At 36.6% G+C, this 16056-nt stretch overlaps 3 protein-coding genes across 3 annotated transcripts; all 3 read left to right on the forward strand.

The window, feature by feature from the left end:
• The first annotated feature begins 114 nt into the window (after positions 1–114).
• Positions 115–7579, forward strand: nelfb (negative elongation factor complex member B). The gene is made up of 13 exons (XM_079872303.1): positions 115–379; positions 1713–1873; positions 1957–2056; positions 2285–2515; positions 3064–3249; positions 3414–3526; positions 3617–3719; positions 4676–4771; positions 5401–5543; positions 5637–5743; positions 5834–5975; positions 6116–6224; positions 6795–7579. The coding sequence occupies exons 1-13, from the start codon at positions 278–280 to the stop codon at positions 6951–6953; spliced, it is 1752 nt and encodes a 583-aa protein (XP_079728429.1). The 5' UTR covers positions 115–277; the 3' UTR covers positions 6954–7579.
• Positions 6987–15395, forward strand: LOC307159102 (lysophosphatidic acid receptor 6). Its single transcript, XM_079872305.1, has 2 exons — positions 6987–7003; positions 13910–15395. The coding sequence occupies exons 1-2, from the start codon at positions 6998–7000 to the stop codon at positions 14930–14932; spliced, it is 1029 nt and encodes a 342-aa protein (XP_079728431.1). The 5' UTR covers positions 6987–6997; the 3' UTR covers positions 14933–15395.
• Positions 9590–13507, forward strand: LOC307159103 (P2Y purinoceptor 2). The gene is made up of 2 exons (XM_079872306.1): positions 9590–9658; positions 12164–13507. Exons 1-2 carry the CDS (start codon positions 9647–9649, stop codon positions 13142–13144), a joined length of 993 nt encoding a protein of 330 aa, XP_079728432.1. The 5' UTR covers positions 9590–9646; the 3' UTR covers positions 13145–13507.
• Positions 15396–16056: the final 661 nt, after the last annotated feature.

The following is a 16056-nucleotide window of genomic DNA, read 5'->3' on the forward strand; positions in this document are numbered from 1 at the left end:
GAGTCTTTTAATACGGGGTTTCAATGATACGATTTTTTTAGTAAGGGCAATAATGGAGAAATGTGACACCTAAAGCCCAGCTAGGAACCTTTCTGAGGCGGAACCTTTTACGATGTATCAGGAACAAGAGTCTGTTGACGTTGCACAATTAGGAAGTGTGCGAATACAGAAAACAACGAACAATGCAAATTTAGCCAACATTAGTCGTATTTCTGTTGTCAATGAATTTCTTTCTTTTTTTCATAGTGGAGAGTTAAACTAGAGATAGCGTCTCAAAATGTTCGCAGGGTTACCTGAGCTGGGAATATCTAACGGAGAAGATCTGAAAGAAACTCTCACTAACTGTACAGAACCTCTGAAAGCCATCGATCAGTTTCAGGTCAGGTTCTGTGTCTCTAAAATATTCACAGTGTTCAAATCTATTGCATTACACATAAGCACTTCGCTCGCATGCAACAGTCATCTTCATTGATTATAATGGGAGGGATCTAGTTTCTGGCGTCGCTTTCAGTTTGAATTGTCATATGACAGACAGCCTGTGACAAGCCGATTTAACAGTTATCCAGTTGCGCTGATTAGCTACTATCTATTATAGTAGTATTACTTTTAATTACTAGTAAGTAATCCATGTATTCCAAGTATGGAATAAGTACCACAACCTAGTGAACACCCTTGTGAAAAAGAAGGGCACATAATTAAAATTGAATGCGCACTTAGTGTTCTTAAATCTTAAAAGTACATAAAATGTGCAGATAATATAATATTAATGAAATAAAAAGTCACTTAAGTGTATCTTAAAAGAGCACACTTTAATGACTGCTTCTAACACACTTGAGTACACTTTTAAAACGTGTGCTAGCGCTTTCTAATAATGTCACATTACACGTTTTACTTTAAAGTACATTCTAAATCATTATGTTTTAAAGTTTTTGTTCTGTTTTAAAGGAGTACTCTTTTTTGATGTGTTGACTAACATACTAAAGCACATTTAAAGAGATTACAATTTTAACTTAGTATGTTATTTAATATTACATTTTAAGTTAATATATTTTAAATGTAATTCATCATTACAAATGTGCAATTACAAATATATTTAAATACATGACAATATAACATATAACATTTTAACCATATTTCAAAGACAATAAAGGTAAATATGAACGTACAAGTCCTACTTAAGTGGGTAAAAAAAAAAGTACAACAAGTTTCAACAAATTGCTATTTCATTGCAATTAAGTGTCCAAAAATATCTTCATTTTGCACTTAAATATATTATTTTAAGTATAGCCTATTATACTTAAAAATAGGCTATATAAATACGTACATATTAAGTACTCTTTTTTTTTTTTTTTTAAGTATTCTTTACATTGTAACAGTACATTACATAAATACAAGTTTACATTGGCAAACATTTGAATTTGAAACCAGTAACAATAAAATACTTACCTGTCGCTGTTGGGATAGTGACTAGCTGCAAAAAAAACAAGTACTAGTATCTATGTAATATATCAGAATTGAATAGATACTGGTCACTACTGAAAACAATAAGTAGTATTTCATGAATAGTTAATAGTGACTTTGAAACTGATACTACTCACTATTTGGTTCCTTACTAGTAATAAAAAAACAAGTACTAGTAACACTTATTTATCTATAAAAACGATATTAGTTTATTTTACTGTGTTTTATTATAACTGTATTATCATTTACAGGCGGAAAATGGCATATTGTTGCCAACCCTACAGTCTGCATTGCCTTTCCTGGATCTTCACGGGACTCCGCGGCTGGAGTTTCATCAGTCAGTGTTTGATGAGCTTCGAGATAAGCTGATGGAGCGCGTTGCCACCATTGCCGAGGGCAAGGAGGAGGACAGGTGAATGGAACGTTTTGATTTCAATCCATTCCTTTGCGCAGCAGATCTTAAATCATACTAATTCATCCCCTAAATTCACACAGATACGTAAAGCTGGAAGAACTTCTTGAGAAAAGCTTCCCGCTGGTGAAGATGCCGTCCATACAGCCCGTAGTCATGCAAGTGCTAAAACATCTGCCAAAGGTATACATGTGTTCTGTGCTCTGACCTATTACTCTCTGGTACTCAAGTGACAGATACATTTCAAGATATCTCAGAATACAGACACATTTCAAAGCTTATTTTGCAGATCTTTTCAGCCTTAGGTGTGCAGTTTTTTTTTGTTTTTTTTTTCAATTGTTTGTGTAAAGTTTATAATTTTATAACAATTTTTAATTTGACAATCAAGTTTCTGTTTGAATGCTCATGCAGGTGCCTGAGAAGAAGCTGAAGCAGGTTATGGCCGATAAAGAGCTGTACAAAGTCTGTGCTGTGGAGGTGAAACGGCAGATTTGGCAGGACAATCAGGCTCTTTTCGGGGACGAGGTGTCTCCGCTCTTGAAACAGTATATTGTGGAGAAGGAGACGGCTCTTTTTAGCAACGACCTCTCCATCCTTCACAACTTTTTTAGTCCTTCACCCAAAACACGGCGACAGGGTGAGGTAAGTGCCAGGTGTTTGTTTACATTTTAGAATTAATTTTGACCATTTGGATAGTGAATCTTATTTAATTTGAAAATGGTGTTAGCATTAATGTAATGTTTCTTTTTCTGAAATTCTAAAACATTAAAATATGACAGTACTATGCATTCCAAAAAATAAAAATTAAACATTTAAGACATTTTAAGGTTAATTTTGAATGTGAATATAAGTTATAAAATAGTGTTACTTTAATGTTTATATAATGTTGTATCAATGTTATCATAGCATTTCTTTAATATTAATCTTGTGTTCTGATAATTCTAACATAGTTTAGTATAATGGTAATTTAGTGTTCATTTGATGGTAATGCGATGTTGTGTCAATGTTATTTTAAGATGTTTATTTATTTATTTATTTATTCTTTATATTATTTTATCTTTATTTTTATATATTTAAACATTTTTTTTTAAACTTGGGTTTTGGTGATTACATTTGCAGTGGAACAACAAGCAAACACTGTCCACTTGTTGCATCTTTATGTCAAAAATGAAACTGTGATTGTTCATTAGGTGGTGCTGAAGCTGACTCAGATGATTGGGAAGAACGTGAAGCTCTACGATATGGTACTACAGTTCCTGCGGACGCTGTTCCTGCGCACACGAAACGTGCACTACTGCACCCTACGTGCTGAGCTGCTCATGTCCCTTCATGACCTCGACATCAGTGAGATCTGTTCAGTCGACCCCTGTCACAAGGTGTGGAGCCAGTTTCCCATCTGTAATTTACAACGCACCCTTTCAACTGCAACATCATGATTATTGAGCACCATTTGTAGGGTCCTTCCATTTCACAAGGTTGTACAAAATTACCTAAATATCTGTTTCAACCTATATTTATGTTTGCTCTTATCCTTTTGCAGTTTTCTTGGTGTTTGGATGCCTGCATCAGGGAAAAGTTTGTGGATGCTAAACGGGCTCGTGAGTTGCAAGGCTTCCTGGATGGTGTGAAGAAAGGGCAGGAACAAGTGTTAGGGTACGAGATTCAAATATTCATTCAGATACAGCATACATTAAAGCCATAAAACCATAAAAATGTGACACTCTCTGTCTCTGTTTCTCACAGTGACCTGTCGATGATCCTCTGTGACCCGTTTGCCTGTAACACTCTAGTGTTGAGCACCGTGAGGAACCTTCAGGAGCTTTTGAGCCAGGACGCCCTGCCCAGAGTAAGAACTCCAACTCCGACCTGATTTTAGGTCTACAGGCATCTTTTGTTTGTACTGATTTATACTAAACATGGCTAGTGTAAACATTCGCAACAATTGCAGCATTGTGAAGTGCAAAAAAGGTTAAGACAGACTTTTTTGGGGCATTAATAGTGGTACAAATACCAGTAAATTGACTACCTCAAATCTTTGTAAATCAAGCTGCGTGATTTATTTAAACTGAAAAGGGAAACTCCTACAAATGCATATGCAACAAGTTCAGCTGCAAAAATAACTGTCTATGCCTTTTCATCACTAATAGTGTACTACAGTGTTGTTTTTGTTAAAGGTAGGGTAGGCAATGTTTTTTATAAACACTTTTTGTTTTACTGGTTGAAACTCTTTACATCCTGATAGCAATAATAGAAAAGTGGTCTAAATATTAAAAACTGTACACTGTATCTTCTGTGGAATTCTCAGGACTAAAAAATGTTTGTCCAATCATTGCATTTGGACTAAATTTTGGTCCTACCTGCCTCTCAACATTTCGTATTTCCATACCTCTGCACATTTCATGAGGATATGCAGAGACATTTAAGAGCTCTTTAAATTGGTAATTTAACGCCGTCTCTCGTGACGCTTTGCAGACTCTGCTGTGTACGTTCATATGTTTTGAAGGAGGCATGGGTTTAGAGACGATCTGGGGAGGGTGGGATCTCATGCATTCAAAGCTAGCTTGCTATTGCTAGCCTCCGTGAAATTGCCTACCCTACCTTTAACTAAACCAATTAAAAATCATTTTTGGTATTTGGAATAAAATAAAATGTACATATTTAAGTTTGGAAATGTTGCCTTGTCAACTAACTAAAATAAGTTAAAGTTGCCAAAACTGAAATAAAAATAAATTAATAGAAATATATAAAAAAATAACAAAATTGAGAAAAGCACATAACCAAACAATCTGTGTTTATGTACAGGACAGCCCTGAACTTCTCCTCCTGCTGCGGATGCTTTCTCTTGGCCAGGGCGCCTGGGACATGATTGACAGCCAGGTTTTCAAAGAGCCCCGAATGGTATGATCAAGTCAAGTCACCTTTATTTACATAGCGCTTTTTACAAACAGAGTTAATTTATCTATATAGCCGCTCTGGAGAAAACAGTGATGTCATCGTCCAGCTCAGTTCAGTTCTCAGATAATGGTGTCAATGCAGGCAGATCAATAATTTTTTTGAATATTAAGTGTCCCCAACTTAGCAAGCCAAAAGCCAAAGGCGAACCAAAATCCTTCAGGTGACAGAATGGAGAAAAAAACCTTGGGAGAAACCAGGCTCAGTCGGGGCCAGTTCTCCTCTGGCCAACGAGAGAACAGTGTATGATTATGACTCGGGCAGCATTATAGGTCAGAAGTCAGATTGGATCAGAACATTCGGAATATTTATCCAGTTTCATCTGGTTGAAGATCAGAGTCATCACGCCGGTATGGAGACGGGTTTGTAGAGGATCAGTGCCCCTGGTCAATGAGACCTTCACAGAGGAGAGTCTAGTTGACACAATCTCTGCTGACACTTCAGGGATGCGTTGTGGTTGTGTCTAGTCAACTCTCTGCATTCTTCAATAAACCCAAGTCTAATGTTTGTGGATTTGTACAATTTGTACAAATGGGTTTGCACAATTAAACAAGGTTGGTCTTGTTCACCATCAGGATTTGGAGGTGGTAACACGCTTTCTGCCTGCCATGATGTTAATAGTGGTGGATGACTACACTTTCACTGTGGAGCAGAAACTACCAAGTGAGGAGAAGACCTCTCTCACGTACCCCACCACCCTGCCTGAAACCTTCTCCAGGTATCTGTACCATCTTATGCCACTCCTCAACACAGCATATTCAGCAAGTGCTTAATTCTTTCTAAAAATGGATGGTCTTTTTGCTTTGTCTAGGTATATACAGGAAAACAGGGTAGCATGTGAGATCGGTCTTTATTATGCGCTTCTTATCGCTAAGCAGAGGAACAAAAATGCTTTACAACGGCTTCTGCCTGGACTGGGTGAGACTCCTGTCAGATACATTGGATTAATGGATAATCATGGCAATGCTGCACAAAGACTGATCACTCTGTGTGTGTGTGTTTTTGCAGTGGATACCTATAATGACATGGCGTTTGGAGATATCTTCCTCCATCTTCTCACTGGTCATCTAACTCTGCTCTCTGATGAATTTGGATCAGAGGAGTTCTGCACTGCTGTCTTTGACAACTTCCTCCTCACATCTTTCTCTAGGTCTATTATCTTTTTTAATCACATTATAGTGCAACTTCTTCAGGGTTTGAATGTAAAATATTCATTAGTTGAAAAAAATTATGTTGTGGCTCAGTTCACAACAGTTCTAGTATATTTGAGCTTATCAATCTCATTTGCAGTAAGGAGAACGTTCACAGACACAGTCTTCGCTTGCTGAACCATCTCCATCAGAAGGTGCTGGCGTCCTACATGGAAACCTTAATGAAGACACTGGAACCACCAAAACAGGTATTTTAAAGGAAACAGACTGAATGTGAATTTGCTAAATCAATAAATAGCTAATGGGCTGTTGGTTAACATTTCCCAATATTCTTCTGCTCTGCATGGATTTAGTCACATCAGCAGAAAAGGAAAGTAATTTCATTTTGATTAAAGATTACAACAACTTTTTGTCTAACCCTTTGGAACAACATGCACTGATGAATCATTCATAAGACTAGGAGCATGCGTTAGAAAGTAAATGAGGCCAAGTTTGTTTTAATGTTTAAAGGTCACTAGGTGGCACCTCATCCACTTTTGTTCACAGGATGATTTTTGTATTTAAATATTATTATAGTATTGATTAATATCTTGAATTAGCTTTTGTTTTTATATTTTCAGTTTTCATTTTAATTTTTGTTTATTTTAGTAATGTTGTTATGTGCTTTTTGTATTTTTTTGTTTATTTAAATATTTCTATTTAGCTTTAAAATAATTTTATTTTATAATTTTAATTTTAGTAAATGTAGGACTTCAGCTGTACTGATTCTCTTGTGCAGAAATCTTATAGTAACTGAATCTTAATTCATGTTATTACAGAGCAGCGAGTCAGTGAAAGAACTGTACACCCTGTTGAAGGAGAAGCTTGAGGCTTCTAAGAAAAGCCCCCCTGAACCAGAGGAAGCCCCCTCTCTGGATTTAGGCCTTCACCCTGTTACTGTGCCTCCCACCCCTTCCACCCCCACGACCCCTGTCTGACAGAGACTGGACGCTCCAGCCACTAGAGAGCAGCAACAGCAGCAATGGAGGTAGATGACTCATCTAATGGCAAAAGACTGATCTAAACATGTGTAAAATGGAACTGTGCTGGTTATATGACTAAGTTTCGTTGTTTTTCTTGTTTCCCGCTTTTATAAAGGTCATTTTAAAGCATTGTCCAATTTGCAATTTTGTGTGTTTCGATATCTACGCTTCTTTTAAGAAAATTTTGTCTTGTCTTATGTAAAGCATCTCATGGTTGAATATTGTTTGCTTTGGATTGAGTCAGTGTGACAAACCCTTGTGTAAATAAAATAATTGGTTAGACAAATTTACAATTTTAGACTTTTTTTATATTTGATGCTTTCTCTTTGGAGACCCACTGCTGTCTCGCACTCATAACTAAATAAGCGCATAATCAAGTGAATAAAAGAACCCTCAATGACTTGTATGTAATGACTTATATACAATCGTTGTCATGCACGCAATACACTAGTTTGTTTACGTAGAGCTCACAGTTTGAATGTTCTTGTTAGCTTTAATTTATTTTCTAAGGTCAGGTAAATTTCCCATTGTCACTTTTATCATGGCTATTAAAACCAGATAATATGGAAAAATGTCATTTCAAGACCTGGAAGTGTCATGGAGGTTTATACAGTCTTATATCTTATCTTTAAAGGCTGTTTTCTCAAAATGAGTTTTTTTTCTGAGGCAGAAACGTCTCCTTTTCAATAGCACTTACATATACCAAACGTTTTATTCCTATATATATTCTAAAGGTTTTTGTAGAGGGGTTTGTTCATATAACAGTCTCCTGATTTATTTAACATTTTGTTCCTAAAAACGGTAAAACATTTTTGTCAACAAAATGAACCAGGAACCTGGCTTTATCCAGTGTTCTGTGCTGCTGTCTCCACCTAGTGTCTTGCCGTCAGAGCTCGGCTCAGTGAATGGTCTTCTGTCTTGTGATGGTCCAGTTTATGTTTCGGTTTATACTGACCGATGTACCGCTGTAATCTCTTCAATCCCCCTCATGCTGTCATACTTGGGCTTCTGATTCATTCATTCCATTGTCAGTTGCTGTCAATTGTGTATCATGTCAAAAAAGATCATGATGGCATGCAATCTGATTTCCCTGCTCATCAGCTGGTGGAAATAAGTGTATGGTGTTTCCCCATTGGGAAGAACATAACCGCAGTAATATTTAAAATCTTCCTGAACCACTACAATGTTTACTTGTACACTGGGTAAAAAGGAATTGAGAAATTATATAAAAGGAAGGCCTGCCCACATTTGAAACCGAGAAGACACCAAGCACCCACAGAGATGACGAACTCTTCCTCTTTTTTTTCACTGATTTACTGTCAAAGCAATGGCTCTTCAATAGAAGACCAGTAAGCATTTAATCTTTAACAGAAGCTCATCTTAATGTTTTTTATTTTATTTTAATAATTAATTTAATTAATCTCCAGATTTAAAAGTCAAAAAAGAAAGAAAGATGCTTTCAATGTGGTTTCAGACGTTTGAAAATATATATATATATTTTAAGCAGTTGCTGTTACTGAGTGTAGTTTACAAGTCTCAGATGGGCAGAATCACATCCTGGTGGTGCAGTTGCACGTCCCTGTTCTGTCAGTTCAGACAACATCGTACTTGCCTCGCAGCACCAATGCTGCCTCATTTCATTATTCATCAAATGTTACAGCTGCTCAAGGCATGTTACGTGGACTCTGAGTCTGACAGTGTTCCGCTCAATGTCTTCATATGCTGTTATCTGTAATGCGCTGTGAGCACAGAAAACCAGGGAGAGAAGGATTTCTGCGCAAGGTGTACATTTATTAACAAAACAAACAATGAACGTGGGAAACACTGACTTATATACACAAAGTTTTGTTATGAAAGTCTAGATAGCGCAGGCTGATAGGTCCTTAACTCAACCTGTTTGCAATCTCATCATTCTCTAGGGCACAGCTGATTGGTTCCTGCTGTATCAGTAGCCAATGAGCTCGCTGCTCAACCTTCAAATACTCGGTCAGCATTTGCTGTAGCAGTTGCAGCACGCTTTCCCCAGCTCCACCTGTATAGATCTGCTACGGGTAATTCATGTACGCTATATTGTACAGCAGCAGCATGTCTGTCTTGCTCTCAGCAGCGTGTTGTGTATGTATTGGCAGTAAAGTCCTGTACTTGCTCTGCAGCAGCAGCGTAACAGATCTATTCCACCTAGACCAAATAAATAAAAATTGTCATATCCATTACCATGCCAAACACTCTGAGAGTTGTCATGACTGAAATATATATATATATATATATATGCACAGAGATTAACAAGCTTAACAAGGAACACCTGGGGTAGATAATCAAGGGGAAATCAAGAAGAAAACCATCTAATCATAATTAGATGATCTAATTATATATTACATATCTTCTGTCTCTTTTTTTTACTGCAGACAAATACAAAGTGACAAGATGAAACCCCACTGCATGCTCTCAAAAAGTTATGGTTTTACAGTTGACAAGTCAAGTTTGCATACACCTACCTTGCAAGCTGTGACACCAAAATTAAAGATAGTATCAAAACACTTTGGTCACTATGATCACATTTTTACAGGAAGTCTTCACTTAGCATATATAATGCCTTGCAGAAGTCTGAACTATTATTGTAGCCATCAAGATATCCAGGCTTCTCTCTGATGGACTCAAAGGTAACACAATTTGATAATGTGTTCTTTAATTATTGCAAATGTATATGACATTGTAAGACTTTTTTTGTAACATCAAGATAACATTTTGGTATGGGATATATAGAGAGATAGAGAGATAGATAGAGATAGATGCTATCTTGATGTTTAAAAAAAAGTCCTACAATGTGAATGTTTTGTGAATAAGTTACAAAAACAGATATTAATTTGGTTCGCCAATAGTAATCAAGTCAAGTCGTCACCTTTATTTACATAGCGCTTTTTACAATACAGATTGTTTCAAAGCAGCTTTACAGTGATAACAGGAAAATAAATAATGCAACAAAGTTTGTTTCGGCTGTACAGCAGATCTAGAAGAAAATAGTGTCTTAGTCCAGATTAAGTAAGTTATTAAGTATTAGTAAGCAAAAAAGTTATTAATTTAATTCATTTATCTATATAGCCGCTCTGGAGAAAACAGTGATGTCATCGTCCAGCTCAGTTCTCATATAATGGTGTCAATGCAGGCAGATCAATAATTTTTTTGAATATTAAGTGTCCCCAACATAGCAAGCCAAAAGCCAAAGGCGAACCAAAACTCCTTCAGGTGACAGAATGGAGAAAAAAACCTTGTGAGAAACCAGGCTCAGTCGGGGCCAGTTCTCCTCTGGCCAACGAGAGAACAGTGTATGATTATGACTCTGGCAGCATTATAGGTCTGAAGTCAGATTGGATCAGAACATTCAGAATATTTATCCAGTTTCATCTGGTTGAAGATCAGAGTCATCATGCCGGTATGGAGACAGGGTTTGTAGAGGATCAGTGCCCCTGGTCAATGAGACCTTCACAGAGGAGAGTCTAGTTGACACAATCTCTGCTGACACTTCAGGGATGCGTTGTGGTCGTGTCTAGGTGCAGGTTCACCATCTGGATACTGCCAGGATCCAGCTAAACAGAGAGACTAACATTAGCGTAGATGTTCTTCTTATGAAGTAGCGAGTACATTGGGTGCTATAGGAAGTGTTCCCGGTTCCGGCTGACCTAGTTTATGCAGTCTAACAGTCATTTAACTGATCTGAATAATAGAACTTGATAATCTTGCCAGGTTAAAGAGATGTGTTTTTAGCTTCTCGAACAATGCTAGGAAGACTGTTTCAAAGTTTAGGTGCTAAATAGGAAAAGGATCTACTGCCATGCAACAAGTGAAATAGGCATCACCAAGTTATAATTTACAGCATGAAAAATGGATAAAGAATTATAGTTTTGTTTTTAAACATTAATTTTAAGTGAGTGTGTGATGGCAGCAAAGGAAATCTAAATGTAAAAAGCAGTTGATTTTGATATTCTAGGTATTATCAACTGGCCAGAATTTTGATATCTCAATAGACGTGAAGGACTATAATGCGTTAAGAGCTCGCTCAAGTATGGGGAGCTAAACCATATAGTGCTTTGTAAGTAATCAGCAAGATTTTAAAATGTATACGATGTTTAATAGGGAGCCAATGCAGTGTTGACAGAACGGGGCTAAATATGGTCACTCTTCCTGGTTCTAGTAAGAACTCGAGCTGCTGCGTTTTTGACCAGCTGGAGTGTGTTTATTAAGCGTGCAGGGCAACCACCCATAAGAGCATTACAGTAATCTAGCCTTGAGGTCATGAACGTATGAACTGTCCTGCATTTGGCATTGAGAGAATATGTTGTAATTTAGATATTTTTTAAGATGGAAGAATGCGGTTTTACAGATGCTAGAAACGTGGATTTTAAATGAAAGATTGGTATCAAAGAGCACACCCAGGTTCCTAACTGATGACAAAGACATGGCAGAACGTCCATTAAGTGTTAGACAGTATTCTAGGTTATGTGCAGATGTTTTTGTTCAATAATTAGTGATCTATTGAGGAGCCATTTAAAATTTTAAATAATCAAAGCATCATTTAACCTCAGATAATCTGAACTTTTTTTTGATGAAATAAATGTTATGATGAAGACCAGGGATCTGTATCTTCTATATCTATCTTATAGTGCTATTTCGGTGCTATTTGCTATTTTACTATTTAGGAATTTAAACTTTTTTAAAGTTGTCATTAATGTAAAAACTAAATCAAATATTCTATGCAAATTTATGCTTTTTGACAATTTTGTGGAATAACTGAATTCTGATTTAAATTAATTATATGCAGACCTAAATTGTAAATTGTTATAATAGCAATAGATTACGTATTTAAATAGAATAATTCCACTCATATGGTTAAAGGTTATGATGAACAGTGACTGCATTAATTGTAATAATTAAATAAATAAAAAAATAGACATAGAAATGGACATAAATAAAAAAATAAATCACACAAATGTTGATATTCAAATGAATGAAAAGTCAAGATAGCATGTGGTCATATTATGTTCAACTAATTCAAGTCGTCTTACCCCATCTAACCTACATTTCATCTGTTATATTTCTTTATTGCAACCATAATAAATAATAATGATATTAATAATGCCATTTGTATTTTCGTCATCTGTTTCTTACAGATGAACAGCACAGAGTTCTCCTCCATCACCAGTGGTGACATCAGCAGCCATTGTCCCATAAAGTCCCAGCATATCTCCATCCCTGTGCTCATTTGTCTGACCTTCTTGGTGGGACTCCTGCTCAATGTCTTCAGTCTGTGGGTGTTCACATGCAGGACACCAGTGTGGAAGCCCAGCACAGTTCTTCAGTTTCATCTAGCTGTCAGTGATGTCATAATATGTCCTATGGGACCATTTATGGCAGTATATTATCATTCTGCTAATTGGCTTTTTGGGAAAGCTCTCTGCCAGCTTAAAATAGCTTTAATAACCTTTCACATTTACAGCAGTATTCTGTTTCTCACTCTAATTAGCATTCACCGCTACGTGGTTGTGGTGCGCTACAATCGAGACTCTTACATGAAGCGAAAGGACTTTGTCCAGAAACTCTGTGTTGGAGTTTGGATTTTTGTATTGATTACGGGAGCTTCATTCGCCACTATTGTAGACACGAGCACAGTGAACAATCACACTTTATGCCTCAGCATTCACCAAGGACAATATATTGACATTTATTTCATCGTAAACTTCACTTTCCTCGTTCCTGTATTACTTCTAGCATTCATTGTTTCTGCAATCTGCTACTGTCTTCTGGTGCGCTCGATGTCCCTTCTCAACACTAGCCATGACAATGTACAAGCTATTAAGAACAAATCACGTAAAATGGTGGCTGTTTGTTTGGCAATATTCGTTGCTTATTTCATGCCTATGAATGTGGTCCGCAGTGTGGGTATTGTGGTCAAGAAATTTTCCCCCCACAAATGCAGTCTACTTTTAGAATTGGAGACTGCATATTATGTGTCATGGATTGTGGCTGGAGTCAACTGCTGCCTAGATCCAATTTTATATTGTTTCAGTTCTCAGAAATTCACAAGAAATGTTCATATCTCTCTTAGCAGAATAGGTGTGAGACTTGGAACAAGGCATGATTCATCTTTGTAAGACTGACCTCATGTTAGCAAGAACAGCACCTCAGATAGCAAGGAAACTGCTGTTCTTGCTCTTTATTACAAACATTGATGATACTAAATAATATGAAATATGTGTGCAATATGTTTTGAAAATCAGATATTTAAAAAATTGCTTATATTTGTATTTTTGCTTAGTTTTATGAAGTGAATAATTGTGATGGCCAATGATGAGTAACGCTTATAAGATTTTGATTACCAGTTTATTTTTTTCTTCATTGACATGTTCGATATTTAAAGTGTTAATTTTTAGCTCAGAATGACAAGGGTGGAGTTTTGGGTTAATGACTGCTGACCAATAAAAGGAAATCCTGTTTTGGTTCCTTTTTGTCACGAACACTGATGCCTTAATCATTTAGAAAACTCTCTGTTCAATTGCCATATTCCAAATAAGTTGTGTGGGGAGTGTTGCATGATCTGGTAAGTTCTTTGTGTAGCTTGATATTCATTTCAGAGAATATACATATAGTTAGTTAGTGTGCTCACATATATGTAGCCTAATAAAATTGTTTATATTTACATAATCATTTATATAATCATTCAACATTATTACATGACAGCAAAATATAATATTTAGAGAGTGTTGTGTGTTTTTTAACACATTTAACAAAATGTTAATGTGCTTTGGTAATGACATGGCCAGGACATTTGCATGTGTGAAATTCTCCAAGTTTATTTATTTGCAATATACCTAACACAAAATTTGATCAAAATAACACAGTAATTATTTTCTACACAGTGGCATTCTTCTAAGATGAACACCTCAAACTGCAGTAACACATGTTCTCCTGAGGCTCAGCACACGTCTCTGGCTGTGATCCTCTGTCTCGTCTATCTGCTGGGCCTCCTGCTCAACGGATTCAGCCTGTGGGTTTTCACTTGTCGCATTCACAAATGGGACTCTGGAGCCGTTCTGCAGTTCAATCTAGCTCTATCTGACGCCATCATTACTCCACTAACCCCACTGATGGCAGCATACTTCATCATGGATAGCAACTGGAGTTTTGGGCCTTTCGTCTGCCAGCTGAAGATTGCGGTGCTCAGCGTCCACTTCAATGGCAGTGTGATCTTCCTCACACTCATTAGCATTCATCGCTATATGACCGTGGTTCACTTCAACCGCTCCTCGTTGATGAAAAGGAAGACTTTCGTGAAGAAGCTATGTGCTGGGATTTGGTGTTTTCTGATAATAATTGGCATTGTCTATGGATGGTTGCTTCCTGTAACCACTGAGGAAAATCATAAGCAGTGTCTTAGCATTCATCAGGGAACATTGACAGATGCTTACTTTGTTATTAACTTTGTGACTCTTTTCTTTTGGTGTATTTTACCCTTAACTATATCAGTGTTTTGCTACAGTCGCATTGCGAGCTCAGTATCCCGCATCAACATAAATTCTACTCAGGGCCAATCGGCCAAGACTAAATCCTTGAGGATGATAGGGATATGCCTGGTCATATTTGGCCTTTGCTTTCTTCCTCTCAATGTTGTTCGGACCCTTGGAGTAGTCATGAAAAAGTATCACCCTGAGAGATGCAGAGTTCTGTTGCAGGTGGAAACAGCTTATTATGCATGCTATATATTGGCAGGAATCAACTGCTGCTTGGACCCCCTCATATACTTTTTTGGATCACGTAATTTTATTAAAGCATTCAGGAGTTCTCTTAGGGTATTAGGGGTTAAACGCAGTGCTGAAAACAAAAATGAATCAGAAACATTAGATCAAATTGTAAACAGAAATGTAATTTTGACTGTCCCTTAGGGCATTTTAAAGTTGGAATTGAACAGATTTGTGACGTTAATCCAAGTGAAAGGCTTTTGTCCATCTGAATTGATTGGATGGTTGTTATTACTGCGATGTGAGTAACAGGTTGCCCCACCCGTGCGCCAGTTAACAGAGAAGAGAAGTTACTGCAAGGAGGAGAGGAAATTATTTTGATTAAAGATTATGAGAGCACATGAATTTAAAACAAATAATGATGTGTATGGATAAATCTTTATCACTGCACGGACTTTTCTGCTACTGCTGAACTGCACTGAACTGAAACTGAGTATTAGTAAAATTGATCAAGTAATATTTTGACTTGTAGAGCATGTGACTGAAACTAAATGAGTATAAAATCCAATATTTTACACAGTGAAGCTGTTTGTCTCAGTGTTGATGACTGATGCAAGATATTTAAAGATCTTTCTTGAAAATAAAAAAGGGAAGGAATTTTCTTCGAAAATTTATACTCATGAGTGACTGTAAACAATTGTTTTGCTTATAATGGAGACCTGGGTTAGTTGTAACATGGGGAGAGTTGTAACACTATCAATTCCATATGGTATGGCATACATTTTTACTTATTTTGTCTTTTGTTACAACTACCCTAGCATGTGTTACAACCTACCCCGATAGTGGGGTAGGTTGTAACAAAGGAACACGTGATATTCTTGTAGAGGGCTGAATTGATTCCATTTGTAGTAAACAAATGTGGCTAATTTGCATAAAAGTTTGAGAACTCAAGCTAAAAAATTCAGCGAGTTATAGGTGCTGAAGCAAAAAGTGTAACAACCATCCCCGGTCTCCCAAGTTAGCGGATTAATTATTTCAAATAAAATGGAAAAATTTTTGAGAAAATCTTCCCATTCTCACTAAACATTATTCCAAAAACGTACACAAGCATGTAAAGAAATCTGAGATCTGTTTACAGATTTTTTTTTTTTTTTTTCACATGCTACTGGAAAAACATTGGTCAACAAAAATAGGAGGAGAGCATAAATGGCATTTAGGGCTAGACTTGACTGAAAGTTTAAGAGTGGAAAAGTCTTTAAAACCCCCATGGACGATCATAATCTTTTTTTTTTTTTTATTGAGTTTTAGAATTCCAAACAAAGTATAGC

Source organism: Squalius cephalus (assembly GCF_949319135.1).
Source record: "Squalius cephalus genome assembly, chromosome: 5".
NCBI classification, from domain to species: Eukaryota; Metazoa; Chordata; class Actinopteri; order Cypriniformes; family Leuciscidae; genus Squalius; species Squalius cephalus.

Bases quoted from the DNA above. Each gene is read 5' to 3' on its own strand.
- nelfb (XM_079872303.1), top strand. From the start codon at position 278: ATGTTCGCAGGGTTACCTGAGCTGGGAATATCTAACGGAGAAGATCTG. The intron at 3,720-4,675 runs GTAAGAACTCCA...GTTTATGTACAG, and splicing joins GCCAGGACGCCCTGCCCAGA to GACAGCCCTGAACTTCTCCT. The intron at 5,544-5,636 runs GTATCTGTACCA...TGCTTTGTCTAG, and splicing joins CTGCCTGAAACCTTCTCCAG to GTATATACAGGAAAACAGGG.